The 15,850-nt window shown below is 36.5% G+C and overlaps 1 protein-coding gene across 2 annotated transcripts in view; it reads right to left on the bottom strand.

Annotated features, from left to right (window-relative positions):
- FAT1 (FAT atypical cadherin 1) overlaps window positions 1–15,850 on the bottom strand; it is a 116,658-nt gene that overhangs the window by 22,609 nt on the left and 78,199 nt on the right. For both annotated transcript variants that reach the window (XM_063310202.1, XM_063310201.1), the window contains exons 10-17: window positions 15,380–15,576; window positions 14,239–14,392; window positions 8,563–8,796; window positions 7,552–7,941; window positions 5,237–5,451; window positions 4,767–4,904; window positions 2,694–2,837; window positions 480–677 (exon numbers count right to left, since the gene is read on the bottom strand). In XM_063310202.1, coding sequence (XP_063166272.1) covers window positions 480–677; window positions 2,694–2,837; window positions 4,767–4,904; window positions 5,237–5,451; window positions 7,552–7,941; window positions 8,563–8,796; window positions 14,239–14,392; window positions 15,380–15,576 — 1,670 coding nt within the window. The remainder of the gene's footprint in view (window positions 1–479; window positions 678–2,693; window positions 2,838–4,766; window positions 4,905–5,236; window positions 5,452–7,551; window positions 7,942–8,562; window positions 8,797–14,238; window positions 14,393–15,379; window positions 15,577–15,850) is intronic.

The following is a 15,850-nucleotide window of genomic DNA, read 5'->3' as shown; positions in this document are numbered from 1 at the left end:
GGGATCGAACTCAGGTCATGGGGAGAGTTTCCATTGCAATACTGCTGCCTACCACTCTGTGCCACACGAGGCTGTTGTGCACAGGGGTAGTTTGGCAGTTTTCTGGAAGTAAATCTTCCAGAAAATGTTCACAGTGGTTCAGATGTAACCCTGGCCAGATTGGTAAATTCTGGAAGAAAAACAATATTCTGCTGCTCTACAGCGCACTTCCCCACTTCTGAGTTTTCATATTAGCCTCTTAAATGTAGTTTCCGTAAGGAACAATAATGGACCATTAATGCATCAACAATTATGCGTTTTAATAAAACAGCAGTAAAGATGCAGTAGCAGTAATGATTTGGAAAACTGATTTGTCAGTTTAGATTGAATCAATGATTTGACCATATAGCAGCACTCACTACTGCTCTCACAGCAAAGCTATCTCAACACATTGCAAAAGCTATGACTATTAAGAAATTACACATTGCAGCATTTCATACCTTAATATGAAGCAAGTAGCGGTCCTTCACTTTGCGCTGTAGTTGAATACTAGCTGTAAGTACAGCTTGCTGGTTGATCTCAAAAGCGTTATCTTCATTTCCACTCAGAATTGTGAAAAGAAACGGTGGGCCATTGTGGGAGGAGTCTTTGTCTGTTACCACCAGCTGCTGAATGTTATATCCAATTGGCTTATTTTCCTATAACAGTGGGAAGAAATTTTCTGAAACAGGCCCTTTCAGGATGCCTTGTTTGGACAAGTTAATGTAGTTGCAGAGCTACTTTACTCAAAATGGTTAGGCCAAATAGTCCCACAATTCTCAATTCAATCTCTTCAATTAACGGACTAAATCAAATAATAGTGTAACATTTCTAGGGTATATTGAAAGCATGTTAAAGTCCTTCCAAAATGAAAGAAAAATACTTTATAAATAATGTATCAATATATGTTATAGTCAATAGCTCTATTAATAAATTACAGTGTATTAGGTGAAAACTTTAAGTTTCTGCAACTTAGCAACATATTATTGGGGTATTTTTCAAATGGAACTCATGTTTCCCAGCTCCCGCTTCTTCCTTTATGTAATGCCACCTATGCACTTGCTGAATACCACCAATGCAACCTAACCTTTAGAAAAGCAACTTGGAAGAACAGAGAATACGTTTTACTGCTTCTAAAAGACTTCTAGCCCTTTGTTTTTGTTTTTCTGTAATGACCACTGCTGAAGTAGGATGCTGGATCAGATAAAACGTGTTTAGCTATTAGGACAATCCTAAAGTACAAAAGTCTCAGCAACAAAACATCCAGGATTACTTCCTGTCTGTGTCATAACCCTCTCATGAAATAAATCCTTTAATCTCTCTGTTACTTTACTTCCTATCTAGTTAAAGGAGAGCTAAGCTTACTGTCTCCTATCCTTCGTTTGGTTCACGTATTTTATGAAGCAACACAACTAGGCCTCCAACCATCAATTCTTGTCTGACAACCAACATGTCAAAAGCTGCTATTAATTTCTGTAAGAACGAAATTAAAGATTCAGACAGGACATGTTTAATCCATAATGATTTCTAATGTTATTTCTGAGATCAAGCAAATAAATACACTATTCTCACAAAGCAAGCAAGCATCTGAATGAGGGATTTTAGCTGCAAATAAAGGCAAATGAGGATGTTTTTCATCCCTTATCTAAGCTGCCCCCATGCTCACCTTTAGTGTATATTTGTAAGAGAATAAATTTGATATGACTGATTTAAGCATGTCAAAGTTTTCTTTCTTGTTCAACAGCATAATATTCTTGGTTGTATCCCTGTTTTTTGCTTTTTTGAAAGCTTTAGATTTGTATTTTAAAAAGAAATTTGTCAACTGTTGTCAATAAATATTACTATTATCTTTTGCCAACTTTTTCAGTATTGCAAATTCAAACATTAAAACCAGCCTTCAGATGACGTTGCAAATTTTATTTCTTGATTAGTTGCTTTGTATTTGAGAATATCAACAAAGCTTTAACAAACCAATTTTGAGTATGAACCTGCCAATCAATTAACATTTACCACAATTTTATTTGTTAATCCCTGATTTCCAGTGACTGACTTTTACTGAATCAGAAAAATCAGTTCATGGAGCTATGACAGTTTCTTTCCCTTTCACTTAGGTTATGCTTTGTTTGTTTCTGTAGAAAGCAAAAGAAGGGCTAGATTTCTCATGTTGGCAAAACTAAATTTGTGAGTTTCTGCCCTCCCAAAAGAATCAGAAAGAATGGCTTCCATTTGCATGATGAACTTACATAAAAGTGTAAGTTTGCTGTTTCTCCCCAACCCAGTAATATGGTTAGAGGCATCTATGAAAGAGGATTCTCATTATTCTACAGAATTTTTTGAAGGAAATGGAAGCAGCATAGTACCATTGTGGACCTCCTTAAAAAAACAGGATAAGGACTTACTTGACTTCTTTCCTTAGGCCATGGAATCAGGAAAGGGTTAGGGTTAATTTGTTAGCATTATTAGAGAGAGTTCATTTATCAACTCCAAAAATCCATATGCAATCAAAAGACATTTTTATCTTAACCCAGAACCCTGTGATTGATCAAATCTTACTGAGAATTTATTCAAATGGTTTGCAGTCCTCTAAATGGTTGAATTATATTACATTAGAAGTAGCAGTTTTCTAATAATATAGAAGACAAACATCAGGCTACAATATAATATATATGGATTACCTGGATAATAATGCTATAATTCTCCTTTGCAAACAAGGGTGGATTATCATTTACATCAGATACATCAATATTGACTGTAGTTGTGTTGCTTCTTGGTGGGTATCCATTGTCTGATGCTTGAACTGTCAAAGTATAACCTGAAATCTTCAGAGTAAAACAAATAGAAAAGTATTAATACAATTAGGCTATATTCTTTTGAAATAAGAATATTGGAATCCACATATTCTCTACCCTTTGCATTAAGAAATTTTGTACAGACAGCTTATATGGTAAATGAACAACACAGCATCTAGAGACAGACAATGCTAGTCGCTTTACATAAATGATTTGTACATAATCACCGGTCTACAGTATTAAAATATAAACTATGCACAACAAACAACATAACTCAATTGTAACCTTGCTTTCTTTCCAAGAGACAACTTTTTCAATAGGGCCAGTTCAGATATCCTGGCCTGTATTCTATAAACCCGTTTTAGTAATATGCTACAACCTTCCCACTGTTAATCTATTTTGACTGCTGCAGCGCAATTCACACAAAATCTAACAGCAAGGATGCTAACTAGTATAAGCTACAAAGATCACATGCTTGTATTGAAATATTTGTACTGACTGACAACTGCTTACCAGGCGTAATTTAAACTGTTTGGATTAACTACTATCTGAAGGACCATCTTTCCTGTTATAAATTAGCTTAGCTATTAAGATTTGCAGCAAAAGCCTTTAGAATATGCTTTCAGTTTAATAGGCTCCCCTATCTGGTATGTCAGAGAAACCCTTTGCTACATGTATATGTATAATTTTTATTCAGAATTTTGATTATAATAGTAAAATCTAATGCAAACTAAAGTTAAAGAAAAGAGAATATATGGGAGTAAAAGGTGCAAAGAAAAAGGAAAAAAGAGAGAAGAGAAAATAATATAAGGAGAGAGAAAAGAAATATATAAAGAAGTGACTTCCAACCTTCATCACAAGTATAAACAAATTTAGTGACTTTTCACCCCATCTCAGGTTACAAACATTTATCTTTACCCACTCTAAGGTTACAAACATTTATCTCTTCATCCCATATTCCATCTCTTATCTACAAACAAATTCATAAAACATCATCTTTTCAGTCCTGGTGTCAGCAGAAAGTCCATAAAGGGTTGCCAGAAGTCACAACATTTCTTGTTTTAACCTTGATCAAATAAATCATCTTTATACTGTATCACTTTCTTTTACTTCTAACAGTCTTAATCTTTAGTTCATTAAAATATTGTAGGATTTGATTTCTCTTCATTTTTTCTTTGTCCCATTGCAAAGAGTTCTTCAAGACTCTTTAGTAAATAACAAGTCTCTTTTGTATATCCAAAAGGAAAAAAAATATCCAGGTCACTCTCTTGGTTTGTCATTTGTATTTCCCTTTTAAGTTTTAAAACCTCAGCCAGTTTCTTTTGTACATCCAGTGAAACATCCTTTTCTACATAATTTTTTTGGCCTGTCAGCTGTAAATTCACTTTCAATACCATTTCTGTGTGTCAACTAAAATTCTACATCTGTCATTTCTTCAATGGCATCTGTTCTACATCTGTCATTTCTTCAATAGCATCTTTTGGATACAGTCTATCCATTGAAGAGCATCATAACTGACATCGTTGATATTGTGGCTATTTTCTGATACCATTCTTCAAAAGTCTCCTTCAGTATTTTGATTGTCATAATGTTTTGCATCATTTTATAGGCCTATATATCTTCTTCTACCTAAAATCTTTAGTCCCCTCTACTGTCCAATTTTTGAAATCATAAAATTGCTTACCTTCGTTACGTTTTGTAAAAACCAAAACAGGATCTATTTCCCATGATAAGCTGTTTGTTCTTTATAATTAATTCTAAAATCTTATTGTAAAGGTTTCAATATTCCAATTTTATCTGGACCCTTAGTCTGTTTATCTTTCTAAGATCAAAATCTTATTTAGCTTTTTGCTGTTTCTGTTTTCTTATTCCTTATGAAATCTTAATTGAAACTAATAGATAATATCTAACAATACTGTTCAAAAATTACAAACATAATCTTAAAACGTAGGAGCCTACTTTCTCTCTGTCGAGAGGTTTAGCCACTTTAATTTCCCCCAGGGTAGGATCAATTGTGAAAGGGTTTCCTTGGTTGCCATCTATAATAGAGTATCGAATGTGGTTGTTCAAAGGCCCATCAGCATCAGCTGCAAGAATCTAAAAGATATATATATTTCTCAGTTAAAACCAAGCCAAGTAGACAGTGATACTCTTTCTAATTGTTTAACTTTTCAGATAAATGTTTTCCAGATTCGTAAGTCTTATCTAAACCAATCTGTCTTTAATTAAAAATGCAATCATATTGCCAAATCAATGTTTTGAATGTTATGGCATTCTTTATCCTCACTTTTAAATAATACTTTAAAAATTAGCAAATATAGAACAGTATTATTCTCCCACACAGTGCTCTTTAAACATAATTTTTGTTCTTCTAAAATGTAAGAGTCATGCAGGACTATGTCAGGAAAGCTGGGGATGGAAGTACATACCGTGATAACTGACTGTTCAACCTCAGCATCTTCACTAATTACTGCTGTATAAGTGTCTTGACTGAATATTGGAGTATTATCATTGATATCAGTTACATTTATGTTCACTGTCACAACATCACTTAGTGACGGTGTTCCTCCATCAGTGGCTTCCACCATTAGATAATGCTCAGGAGAAATTTCATAATCAAGGCTTCCAATAATAAAAATTCCACCTTGAAAAAAGAAAATGACGCCAATAGTTAAAACAAATATAGTGACAATTATATATTTCAAATTGCTTCATAAATTATTTCAGATTTAGTAATTTAGTTTCAAATGTCTTTGCTTTGTTACATGGGAAAGAGACGAAAATAACTGCTCATGAAAATAAGCATACTTTTATGGCTGATCACGTTCATAATAGTCCCAATAGAACTAGTATTGTTTCTATGATGCATTTCTGCTAAAAAGCCATCAATCAGTACACAATAAATATATGTTAAAAGCAAGCAAAACAAGGGTGGGTAATCAATGATGGCCCTTCAGATGTTGCTCATCTATAACTCCCCACATTTGTTACTCCTGTGAATTCTGAAAGACTGTTTTTGTGGCAGGATTTGAATCTTTTACTCATTGTAATCAAATCTATCTCTAATCTCTAAATGTAAGGTGTCTGTTGAGTGTCCACACAGTAAATTCAAGGGAAGCAACTGTGACATGTCACACAATGGCTCCAACTTATGTACTTGCAGATGTCAGGATATAAGTACACAATGGCAACATTTGTGTAATTATACTGTCTATGTGTTGTCATGCTGGCATTACTGAGCTCGATAGAAATTGGTGTTAATTATGTACATGCTCTTTAAAATTATTAAGTTAAATGTTCCATCATTTTAAATAAATGACAAGTTGCTTGAAAGCTTTGATACAAACTTCCTTTGTTGTTAAAATGAAGTTAATGTAACATAAAATCTCATTTTGCACCTCAAAGAAGTTGGTTACAATTCTCTTGTTGCTGGAAATATAACTTGGGAGTCGTGGCTTCTTCAATATATTTTGGTAAGGAATTCACTGGCTTACTAATATGAGTTTGCAACAATAATTTTTCTCTACGTTTCCTGAGCATCCGTTATACTGTATATAGAATTTACCAACATATCAAGTGCTATGGCAGATTCTTCAAGCCTTGAATGTAGCCCACAGAATGATTATACAAAATTGGAAGGATATATTAATGCCTGATTATCAAATTTTTCTGATGTATGTTCCCTGTCTATGCTCGAACTTTTATACATACATATATACATACATACACAAATAGAAAAGGATGTTCAAGCAATTTGGTCATATTCACTTGTTTAGTGTATACTTTTTTTCCTCTTTTTTTGTCTTCTACATGATGTACTCTATTTCTACTGATTCCCAGGCTGTTTAATAATCTAGAGCAGTGTTTCTTAAACTTCTTTTCTCTCAGGATCCCTTCCTATTTTTAAAAATTATGGAGGACCTCAGAGATTTTGTTTGTATGGATTATATTTATCAATATTTACCATATTAAAAATTAAAATTAAAACCACTTCTCACGATTGTTGGATGGGATTTTAATATTGTAATAATAGTAATAGTACTACTAGTAATAGTAATAATAGCAATAATATGCCACCTGACTCCCAGTGGTACTGTTTTTCAACATAGGCTGGCAAATAATTTTGATTTCCAGGACCCCTGAGGGGGTCTTGGGGGACTCCCTGGGGTCTTAGGACCACACTTTAAGAGTGCTAGTATTAAATTTTGTCTTGGCTGATAAGCACAGGTCATGACTAACCCAGCTGCCTGATTTCAGTGAGACAATCTAAGCATGATTAAGTCTGAATTTAATCATCTCTACAGTATTCAAACGTATGCCAAGGCCATTTATCTTTTGGACATTTTTTCATATAACCAGGCTATGATAGAAAATTATTGAAAAAACATAGTGTTACATAACTGAAAAAGTGAGAACATGTATAATTTCCACACCCTCTAAATTAGAGTATTGTGGACCTGCATGATTTTCAGAGGGAGTGTGGGAACATTGCATCACATGAAACTGAGCCCTCCTTTTAGGAGGATGTCAAAAATAAATAAATAAAGAAGTACGATAATTTGACCAACTCTTTTACCCTTATTTTTCTGGTTTTTTTTTAAATAAAATGAGATATTGTGCCCATTGACGCAGTACATTATAGGAAAGAGATCAAGGTTTTAAAACACACACACACACACCCCTACGCATAGTTATTAACTCTAGTAATTTTTCCTTACTTATTAGTAGTTATGTTAATAATTACCTGCTTTTGAATCAATACTGAATTTTCCGTGTTCATTTCCACTGACTATGGAGTAGGTGATTTCAGCATTGGCTTCAATATCCCGACTAGCAGCATACACCTGAAGAACTTCCATTCCAACTACTGCATCTTCTGAGACAGTTGCACTGTATTCTTTATATTCAAATACAGGTGGATTGTCATTTATATCCAGAACAGAAACCACCAGAGTAGCAGTAGAAGAGAGTTTCCTTGGTGAGCCTTCATCTTCAGCTTTCAATATTAAAGAATACACTGCCTGTAACTCCCGATCTAAGGGCTTTTCCAACTGAACAATCCCAGAGAATTCATCAATAGAAAACTGCCCATCTGCATGTGTTAGCAGAGAATAGTGAATCTTCTGATTTAAACCTACAATTAAAAAGCAGCAAATCAAGGCTCTAAATAGTATTTTCAAATGAATCTCCTTGTTTAATGCAGAAAATAATGAAAATTTACTCTTTCAAATTTTACTATATAGCTTTCTGCCAGGGTCAAATGACATACAATACAAATGTTTACACAACTTATGCTAATTTATTTTTTTTCCAAAACACTTGTAAACGTTCAAAGCATGCACAGTAATCCACAGTATTTAGACTAGATGGATTGATTGCCCACAGCTCTAGTTAAATGCTATTCATCTGGACCTAAGCTTATATTCTTGCAGTGAATATGACTTTGTCCTCTAAGGACTCAGTTTTTCCACAGCCTAGAAGATTCTGGAAAACAATGCTTGATCTGACATAAAGTAAGACAGACCCCAAATTCAGCATAGGCACTGGCAGTCAGCTGGAAGCAGTAGCTAATTGCAATCCATGCACTAGAGTTGCGAGTTGTAATGAAGATTATGCTCAGCCACATCTACATTTGTATATCTGTACAAGTTAGAGACTGTATCATAAAAAGAGGTAAGAATTATGAAATACAATAAGTAAACTAATTCATAAATAGTAGAGCCTTGTTTTAGCACTGTTATTCTATAAATCATACCTGCATCAGCATCAGTAGCATGAACTCTTGTCAACAGAGTGTTCATTTCAGTGTTTTCAAACACTGTGATGGAGTATGTTTCTGCTGTAAATTCTGGAGGGTTATCATTTATATCTTCTATATTCAGGATAATATTAGACTGGCAAAATCTTCCTCCTGCATCTGAAGCCTTGACCATAAGGGAATATACAGATTTTTGCTCATGATCAAGTGTTGCTAATGTTTTCAGCTCACCTATACATGAAGTAACAAAAGCAAAGGAATAGAAACAAATGATTTTAAGAAATAAAGATTTTCAATTCATTTAAAAGATAATCTTATACATGTACACATACGGCAACGTATGAAATAATGCTTTCACGGCATAATTTCACAAAGATTGTATTTTTATTTTTATGTAGAGCATGGGTCCAGGATATTTAAAGGATCGTTTTCTCCAGCTGGACTTTATTTGTTCTGATCATGCTCCCGGCACCCTCATTCAGAGAGGTGAAAGGGTGAGGACACTGTAACACTGCTTCTCCATTCCTGCCCCAACTCTTCGAATAATCCCTTCCTCCCAATCCAGCTGGCTTAGTCAACTTCCAGAAACCTGCTTCAGCAAGCTTTTGGAGATTAATATCTGTGCTATGTCTGTCATCTGTTTGGCAGGATGCTACCTTAATTCTGCATTGCTTTTAACAAGTGTTATGATGTGGTTGATTCAGGTATGTGAACAGTCCACAGATGTGCAATTATGGCAGTATATAAATAATGGGAAGTACATAATTAGTTTCAAAACTTTTGATGGACTAAATGCACACAACTGTTCTTTTTCCCTTAAAGGGATCAGATAAAACATATTAAGAGACACCTTCATTCAGACAGGTAAAAGGGTAAGGACACAGAAATACTGCTTCTCCATTCCTGCCTCTATCTCTCTAATTTGTATGGCCACCCATCTCACAAAAAAAGTGATCCTGGGCAGCATATAACAATTAAAAAACCAGTAATTATATTAAAACAAGCATTCATTACTAAAAACTATAAAAAGCACACAAACAAGAGAGGATGACGTTAGCCACAGTAAGGGAGCCATAGCCAAGATCTCCCGGTCCCCTGAGATCCCCAGGACTGATGGCATAGCCAGGTCTTGAGGGACTTGTGGAATGTTAAGAGGGATGGAGCTAACCTCACTTCTGGGAGAAGATTCCGTAAGGCGGGTGCCAGGGCAGAGAAGGCCCACCTCCTGGGACCCACCAAGTGTAATTCCCTGACAGAAGGAACCCGCAGCAGGCCTTCTCTGCCAGATCTGATCCGACAGGCAGATATAATCGGGGAGAGGCGGTCCCTCAGATAACTCAGCCCCATTCCATGAAGGGCTTCAATGGTGAAAACCAGCACCTTGAATTGGACCCAGAAGCAAACTGGCAACCAAGGCAGCTTGTGGAGCAGAGGTGTAACGTGTGCCATTCTAGGGGCACACAAAACTGCCTGCGCTGCTGCCTTATGTATCAGCTGAAGCTTCTGGATACTCTTCAAGGTCAGCCCCATGTAGAGCACATTCAGTCCAAATGGAAGGTGACTAGGCATGAGTGACAGTGAGCAGAGCTCCCCAAGCTGGGAACTGGCGCAACTTGCGCACAACACGAAGCTGTGCAAAGGCCCTCCTAGCCAAGACTGCTACCGGCTCTTTAAGCAGGACTCGTGAGTCCAGGAGGACCCCCAAGTTGAGTACCAGGTATGTCTGGGGAGGTGCCATTCCATTCATCATCAAAGGTGGCATAGTCCTAGAACCAGAAGGCCCCAAAACCCAAAGGCACTCAATCTTGCCAGGGTTCAGCTGAAGCCTATTGTTCCTCACCCAGATACTCACAGCCTCCAGGCACCGGATAATTCACAGCATTGCTTAATTCACCATGGGCAGAGATGCATAATTGGGTATCATTAGCATACTGATGATACTTCACCCCATGGCAATGGATGAACTCATCCAGTGGCCTCACGTAGTTGTTAAATAGTGAGAAGAGAGTACCAAATCCTGTGGCACCCCACTTAGTAGGGGCTGAGGGCAGGATCTCTCCTCCCCAACTGCCACTGACTGGAATTGGCTCCAGAGAAAGGAGGTGAACCAGCAAAGCATGGTGCTCCCCACCCCGAATCTTCTGAGCTGATCCAGAAGGATACCATGGTCGATGGTATCAAAAGCCACAGAGAGGTCAAGTAGGGCAAGGATGGATGCACAACCCCCATCCTGCCCTCACCAGGGATTATCCAAAATTGTGACCAATGCTGTTTCCATCCCATTATGGGTCTGAATCCCAACTGAAACTTTTTGGAATAATCCCCTCCTCCCAATCTAGTTGGCTTCAGCTTAGTCAACTTCCAGAAACCTGCTTCAACAAGCATTTAGAGACTAATATCTGTGCTTTGTCAGTCATCTATTTGGCAGAATGCTAACTTAATTCTGTATTGGTTTTAACAAGTGTTATGATGTGGTTGATTTAGGTATGTGAACAGTCTAGAGGTGTGCAATTATGGCAGTATATAAATAATGGGAAATACATATTTTAGTTTCAAAACTTGATGGACTGAATGCATGCAACTGTGCCTTTTCCCTTAAAGGGATCAGATATAACATATTAAGAGGCCATGAAACTGGCTTCAGAAATTAGGTAAGAACATAAGAACAGCCATCTTATGGGTCAAGGCCCATCTTAATCCAGAATTTTGTATGCCTCTTGGGTGCTGAAAAGAGATGGAGACATAGCCCTTTCCCAGAATTGTTCCCTTATAACTAGTATTTGGAAGCATGCTGGCCCAAGTCTTCAGCCTTGAAAACTGATAACTCCTCATAAATCTCTGAAGATTTAAAGCAGTCCAAGTGAGAGGCTATGACTTCATTCCATAGGTTAATAAAGGGCTGTGTGAAGAAGTGCTTTGGCTCTAATGGCTGGGCCCTAGTTTTTTGACAGAGAGATAAAAAATTATCTTTGTTTACTTTCTCCATCTTTAGGCACCTTGATAATTTCCCATCTTTAGCTGCTCCTCCCCACCCCAATTTTAGAATCCTAATCTTTTCAGATAGGAAAGATGTTCCTAATCATTTAGGTTATTCTCTTCATTTTTTCCAGCTCTATTGCATCCTTTTTCAAATATGGGAACTAGAATTTATTTTATTTATTTGTTGCATTTATATCCTGCTGCAATTTGACAACTTATTCTGTGAGCTTGGGAGCTCACAGAATAAGGAAAATATGGAAACATCCATGGTACATTTAAAAATTACAATTCAATCACTAAGTGGTATACACCTTCCTTATTAGATTGTCCTTATTTTCCTTCCTGCAAGCCTTTGACAACCAGGGCCATTAGAGCTCAAAAAACTCTAACAATATAAAACTAAAACACAATGGTGTAAGAGTTTAATTCCCGGTAGGAGGTGTCGAATTACTTAAGTTCTAATGCTAAGTATAATAGTTGTGTGAACCTGATTAGTCCTAGTAAGGGCAAAACTGATTCTCCGCTGCTTCCTGCTGGCCAGCAACGTGTAAAAACCACCATGCAATCACTAAATTTGAATGCCCATATGATGTAACACAACTTAAATATAAACATAAAAGGTGGGGTGCAGTAAGATTATTCTTTCCAGGTCTTTTGTTCCTGAAACCTATCAAGGAAGGAATCAGCTTGATTTCTACTCTGTGACTGTTCCAAACAGTGGTGCTACCACTGAGAAACAGCACTTCTTGCCTCCCCGAAGTATGGGGCTACAAGGAGATTTTCCTTTAATTTTAATTGTATTTATCATTTGGATGATAATTCAACCAGCTTAAAGAGATCTTCTGAATCTCTTCACAATCACGTTTAGTTATCACTGTACCAAATAGTTTAGTATTATCCACAAACTGGCTCTCATTGCTTACTCCTTGTCCAGAACATTTACAAATGAATTAAGAAGCACAAGGACCAACAAAATCCTTGAAGAACTCTACTTTTTTCTTCCCTCCATTGAGAAATCTATCCATTTATCTGCTCTTTGCTTTCAAATTTTAACCAGCTAGGAGTTACTTAAGAGCCTGGTAAGGATCTGTCAAAAGGCTTTTTGAAAATCTAAGTATATTGCATAAAGTGTGTAGCATCACCTCCATCCATGTGCCTTATAACATTAAAAAGAAAAAAAAATCTCTAAAAGTTTAGTAAAGGATTTCTTTTTACAGAATGATGCTGATCTCCCCTTAGCAATACCTGTTCCTCTATGCAGTTATTTTTTCTCTAATTAGTTTATACAAACTTGCCTGGAACAGACATAAAGGTGATTTCACTATAATTTCCAGTATCACCCATTGTTCCTTTTAAAAAAATGGTGTCATATTGGCTACCATCCAGCCTCTGCCACTAAGCTTGTTTGTTATATATTCTTCCTAGGAAATCAGCCATTTCATGTTTGAGTTCTTTAAAAACTCTTGGATAGATGCCATCAGGACCTGGTGATCTGTTATAGCGTAGTCACTCAAGAGGTTTTGGAATGTCTTCTTACCTTAAACTGGTTTAGTTGTTCCAATTCCCTATTTGCGTATTGGGCCGGCTATCAAATCTAGCACTATGTTAGAGGAACAATGACTAGTATGTTTCTATGTGCCTATCTTTGATACACATTAATATAATTCCTACTGCCCAAAAGTAGACAACCCATCAAAAGTGAGCCTGAAGCCTCAGCCAACTGGAAGAAGCCATGCTGGAGAAAACTGACTTAAAAGTTCTTTGGATAGCTTTGTGATATTTGACAGTTAACAGTCAAATCAACAGAAACAAGATTTTTTTCCAAGTTACATATGCAGACAAAGACAGTGCATGATGCAATAAATACTACACTGAATATTTTATCTTTATGAAAATGAGCAGTATTATCAGCCTTTCAGCAGCATGACAGGATGATTAAAGCTTTGGGAACCCACAATTCAAAATCTTACTCAACTAAAAATCTCATTGAGATCAATGACTGTCTAATTATTAATCTAATGCCCAGCTCCTTGTGAAAGAGTAAAACACAAGCATAATAAATAATGAATAAATTACAGTTTGCAAATCAAATCCACCCAGCAATAATTCTGGAATTCAAAACACCAACAGTTAAAATAATTCACAAGTATAAAATGATACTAAGTTGTCCATATTAAACTAATCAAAACACAATCTTAAACTCACTAATTATGGAATAAGCCCATAAGTACTGGGCTTATATACTTGTAAGTTCTCTAAAAGGTGGGGCATGGGAATGTGAACACAGCACCTGTCAGCAACATCTTAATGCACTGAATGGTTGGCAAGGGCAGCAAATGTTTGGTTTCTTTCGGCTTTTCTGCTAGACGGATTCTGCATTCATAATTTTAGCTATAGCAGACTTACCAACAGCATAACTGACAGAGTCAGATTAAGACTATTTGGGAGAATAGAGAAGCGTTAGTGATTCCAAAGCTCCCTGCTTCACCCTCCATTCCTGGACTGTCATCTTTAGAGAGCCTCTGGTAGCTACAACTGGCACATTCAACAACTGTTCCTCTGCCCAGCTAACAAGGAACTTGTTCATGGCAGCCCTCTCTTGCCTAAGCCAGCAGAGACCTAACCATGCAAACACCTATCAACAGTAAGGAAGGGCTAAGGTTTCCCTGAAAGTTTATATCCTCTGAATCCTACCTGTGTCTGGACTTAGTCTGAAGTCTTCTGCTCCAGCACCATATAACGTATAAGTTATTTCTGCATTGGAACGAATATCTGCATCTGTGGCCATGACTTGCATGATGAATTTGCCTGGCGGGGAATCTTCTGGAACACTCTCTGTGTACAAAGCCTAAAAGCATTTGCAAGATAACTGTGAGTAAAAATACATTAACGAATTCAGATATGGACTGAGAGAGATAGCATTATTAAGATCAGATATTACATGATTTTAAAATGTGAGAGACAAAGTATAAAAATATCTAAAGCTTACTCCAACATGTTCTACTTTCTAGAGTTCCTCATAGTTCTTTTGATTCGTGGAATAATGAATATCAAGTAGGGTATTTGCTACTAGCTGGGCATTAAGCAGAATACATATGCAACATATGGCCCAAGGCTAAACATGATCCCCAAATGTTTTGGTGCAGTCCCAGTAACTGAGTTATTGCCAGCAAAATTTGGCAGCAAATCAACAAGCAACAGCAGAAAGAAAATCACCAGAAAACAAAAGAAAATCAGACATACGAAGCCACACATAGTTTTAATATTAGTTGAAAAATGGAGGAGAGTACTTAGCTCCCCCTCACCCCAAACACAAAACAAAACTAGGTGAAAATCCCAGCCCTGTCCCTTTCAGTACTAAGTACTGTGTTACTACTGGTTAGGAGACTGGAAAAGTAGTTAGTAAGCTAACTTAAAAAAAAATAGTATTATACATCCTTACTCCTTTCTGTATACTACGCATGTCTCTCAATGATTCTGAGCAGCTTACAATTAGAAGTCGGGGAAAAAAAATCGTATGTGGCCTGAGGCCAAATACATAAACCAACCCACCCCACCTCCAATCCAACAGGGGTTCAGCCATCACCCTGTCCCAAAGCCTGGGATAATAGCCAGGCCTTTAATAGCTTCCCGAACGTCATCAGATCAACTTCCTGGATGTTATTAATATAAGTTATCATTAGCAGACATACAGACTAAAAATGTTTGTGGGACCTGAGTATTTTCTCAGTCTCCAAAGTAATCATTCAGTTTGAGCATAAGCATGTTTGTTATTAAGACGGCAGCATGTTTTTCAGGTTAGAAACAAACATCTATCGAAAATCCAGGCCAATACCTTTTCACAAACAGGGCTATTGTCATTTGAATCAAGGACTTTTACATCTACCACTGCTTTAGCAGCAAACATCCCATCAGTAGCTGTGATGTTTAGAAGGTAATTATCTTTTACTTCTCTGTCCAAAGGTTTTTTGACATAAACTTTCCATTCATTTTGTATGTTTTCTACAGCGAACTGTCCCAAAGGATCACCTCCTAAATAATTAATAAGACAACATATAATTATGCCATGAAAAAATGTACATGCAGTATTTTATGCATATGAACTGGAACTATGCAGATATATGCACAGTAAATGGAAATCAATCATTTAAGGTTATTACAGTCAAAAAGCCCATATGTAATAAAGCAAAATAAAGATATTATGAGCCTTATTACATTTAGAGCATACCTCTACAATTTTAAATAAAAGCTGTAATTGCACATTTGAGAAAACTTGCAACGCTGTTTCAACAAGGATTATATTCTG

This window comes from Candoia aspera, chromosome 8, assembly GCF_035149785.1.
Source record: "Candoia aspera isolate rCanAsp1 chromosome 8, rCanAsp1.hap2, whole genome shotgun sequence".
NCBI classification, from domain to species: domain Eukaryota; kingdom Metazoa; phylum Chordata; class Lepidosauria; order Squamata; family Boidae; genus Candoia; species Candoia aspera.
Note: the sequence above shows the minus strand (reverse complement) of the source record. Positions and strands in the feature narration are given on the sequence as shown.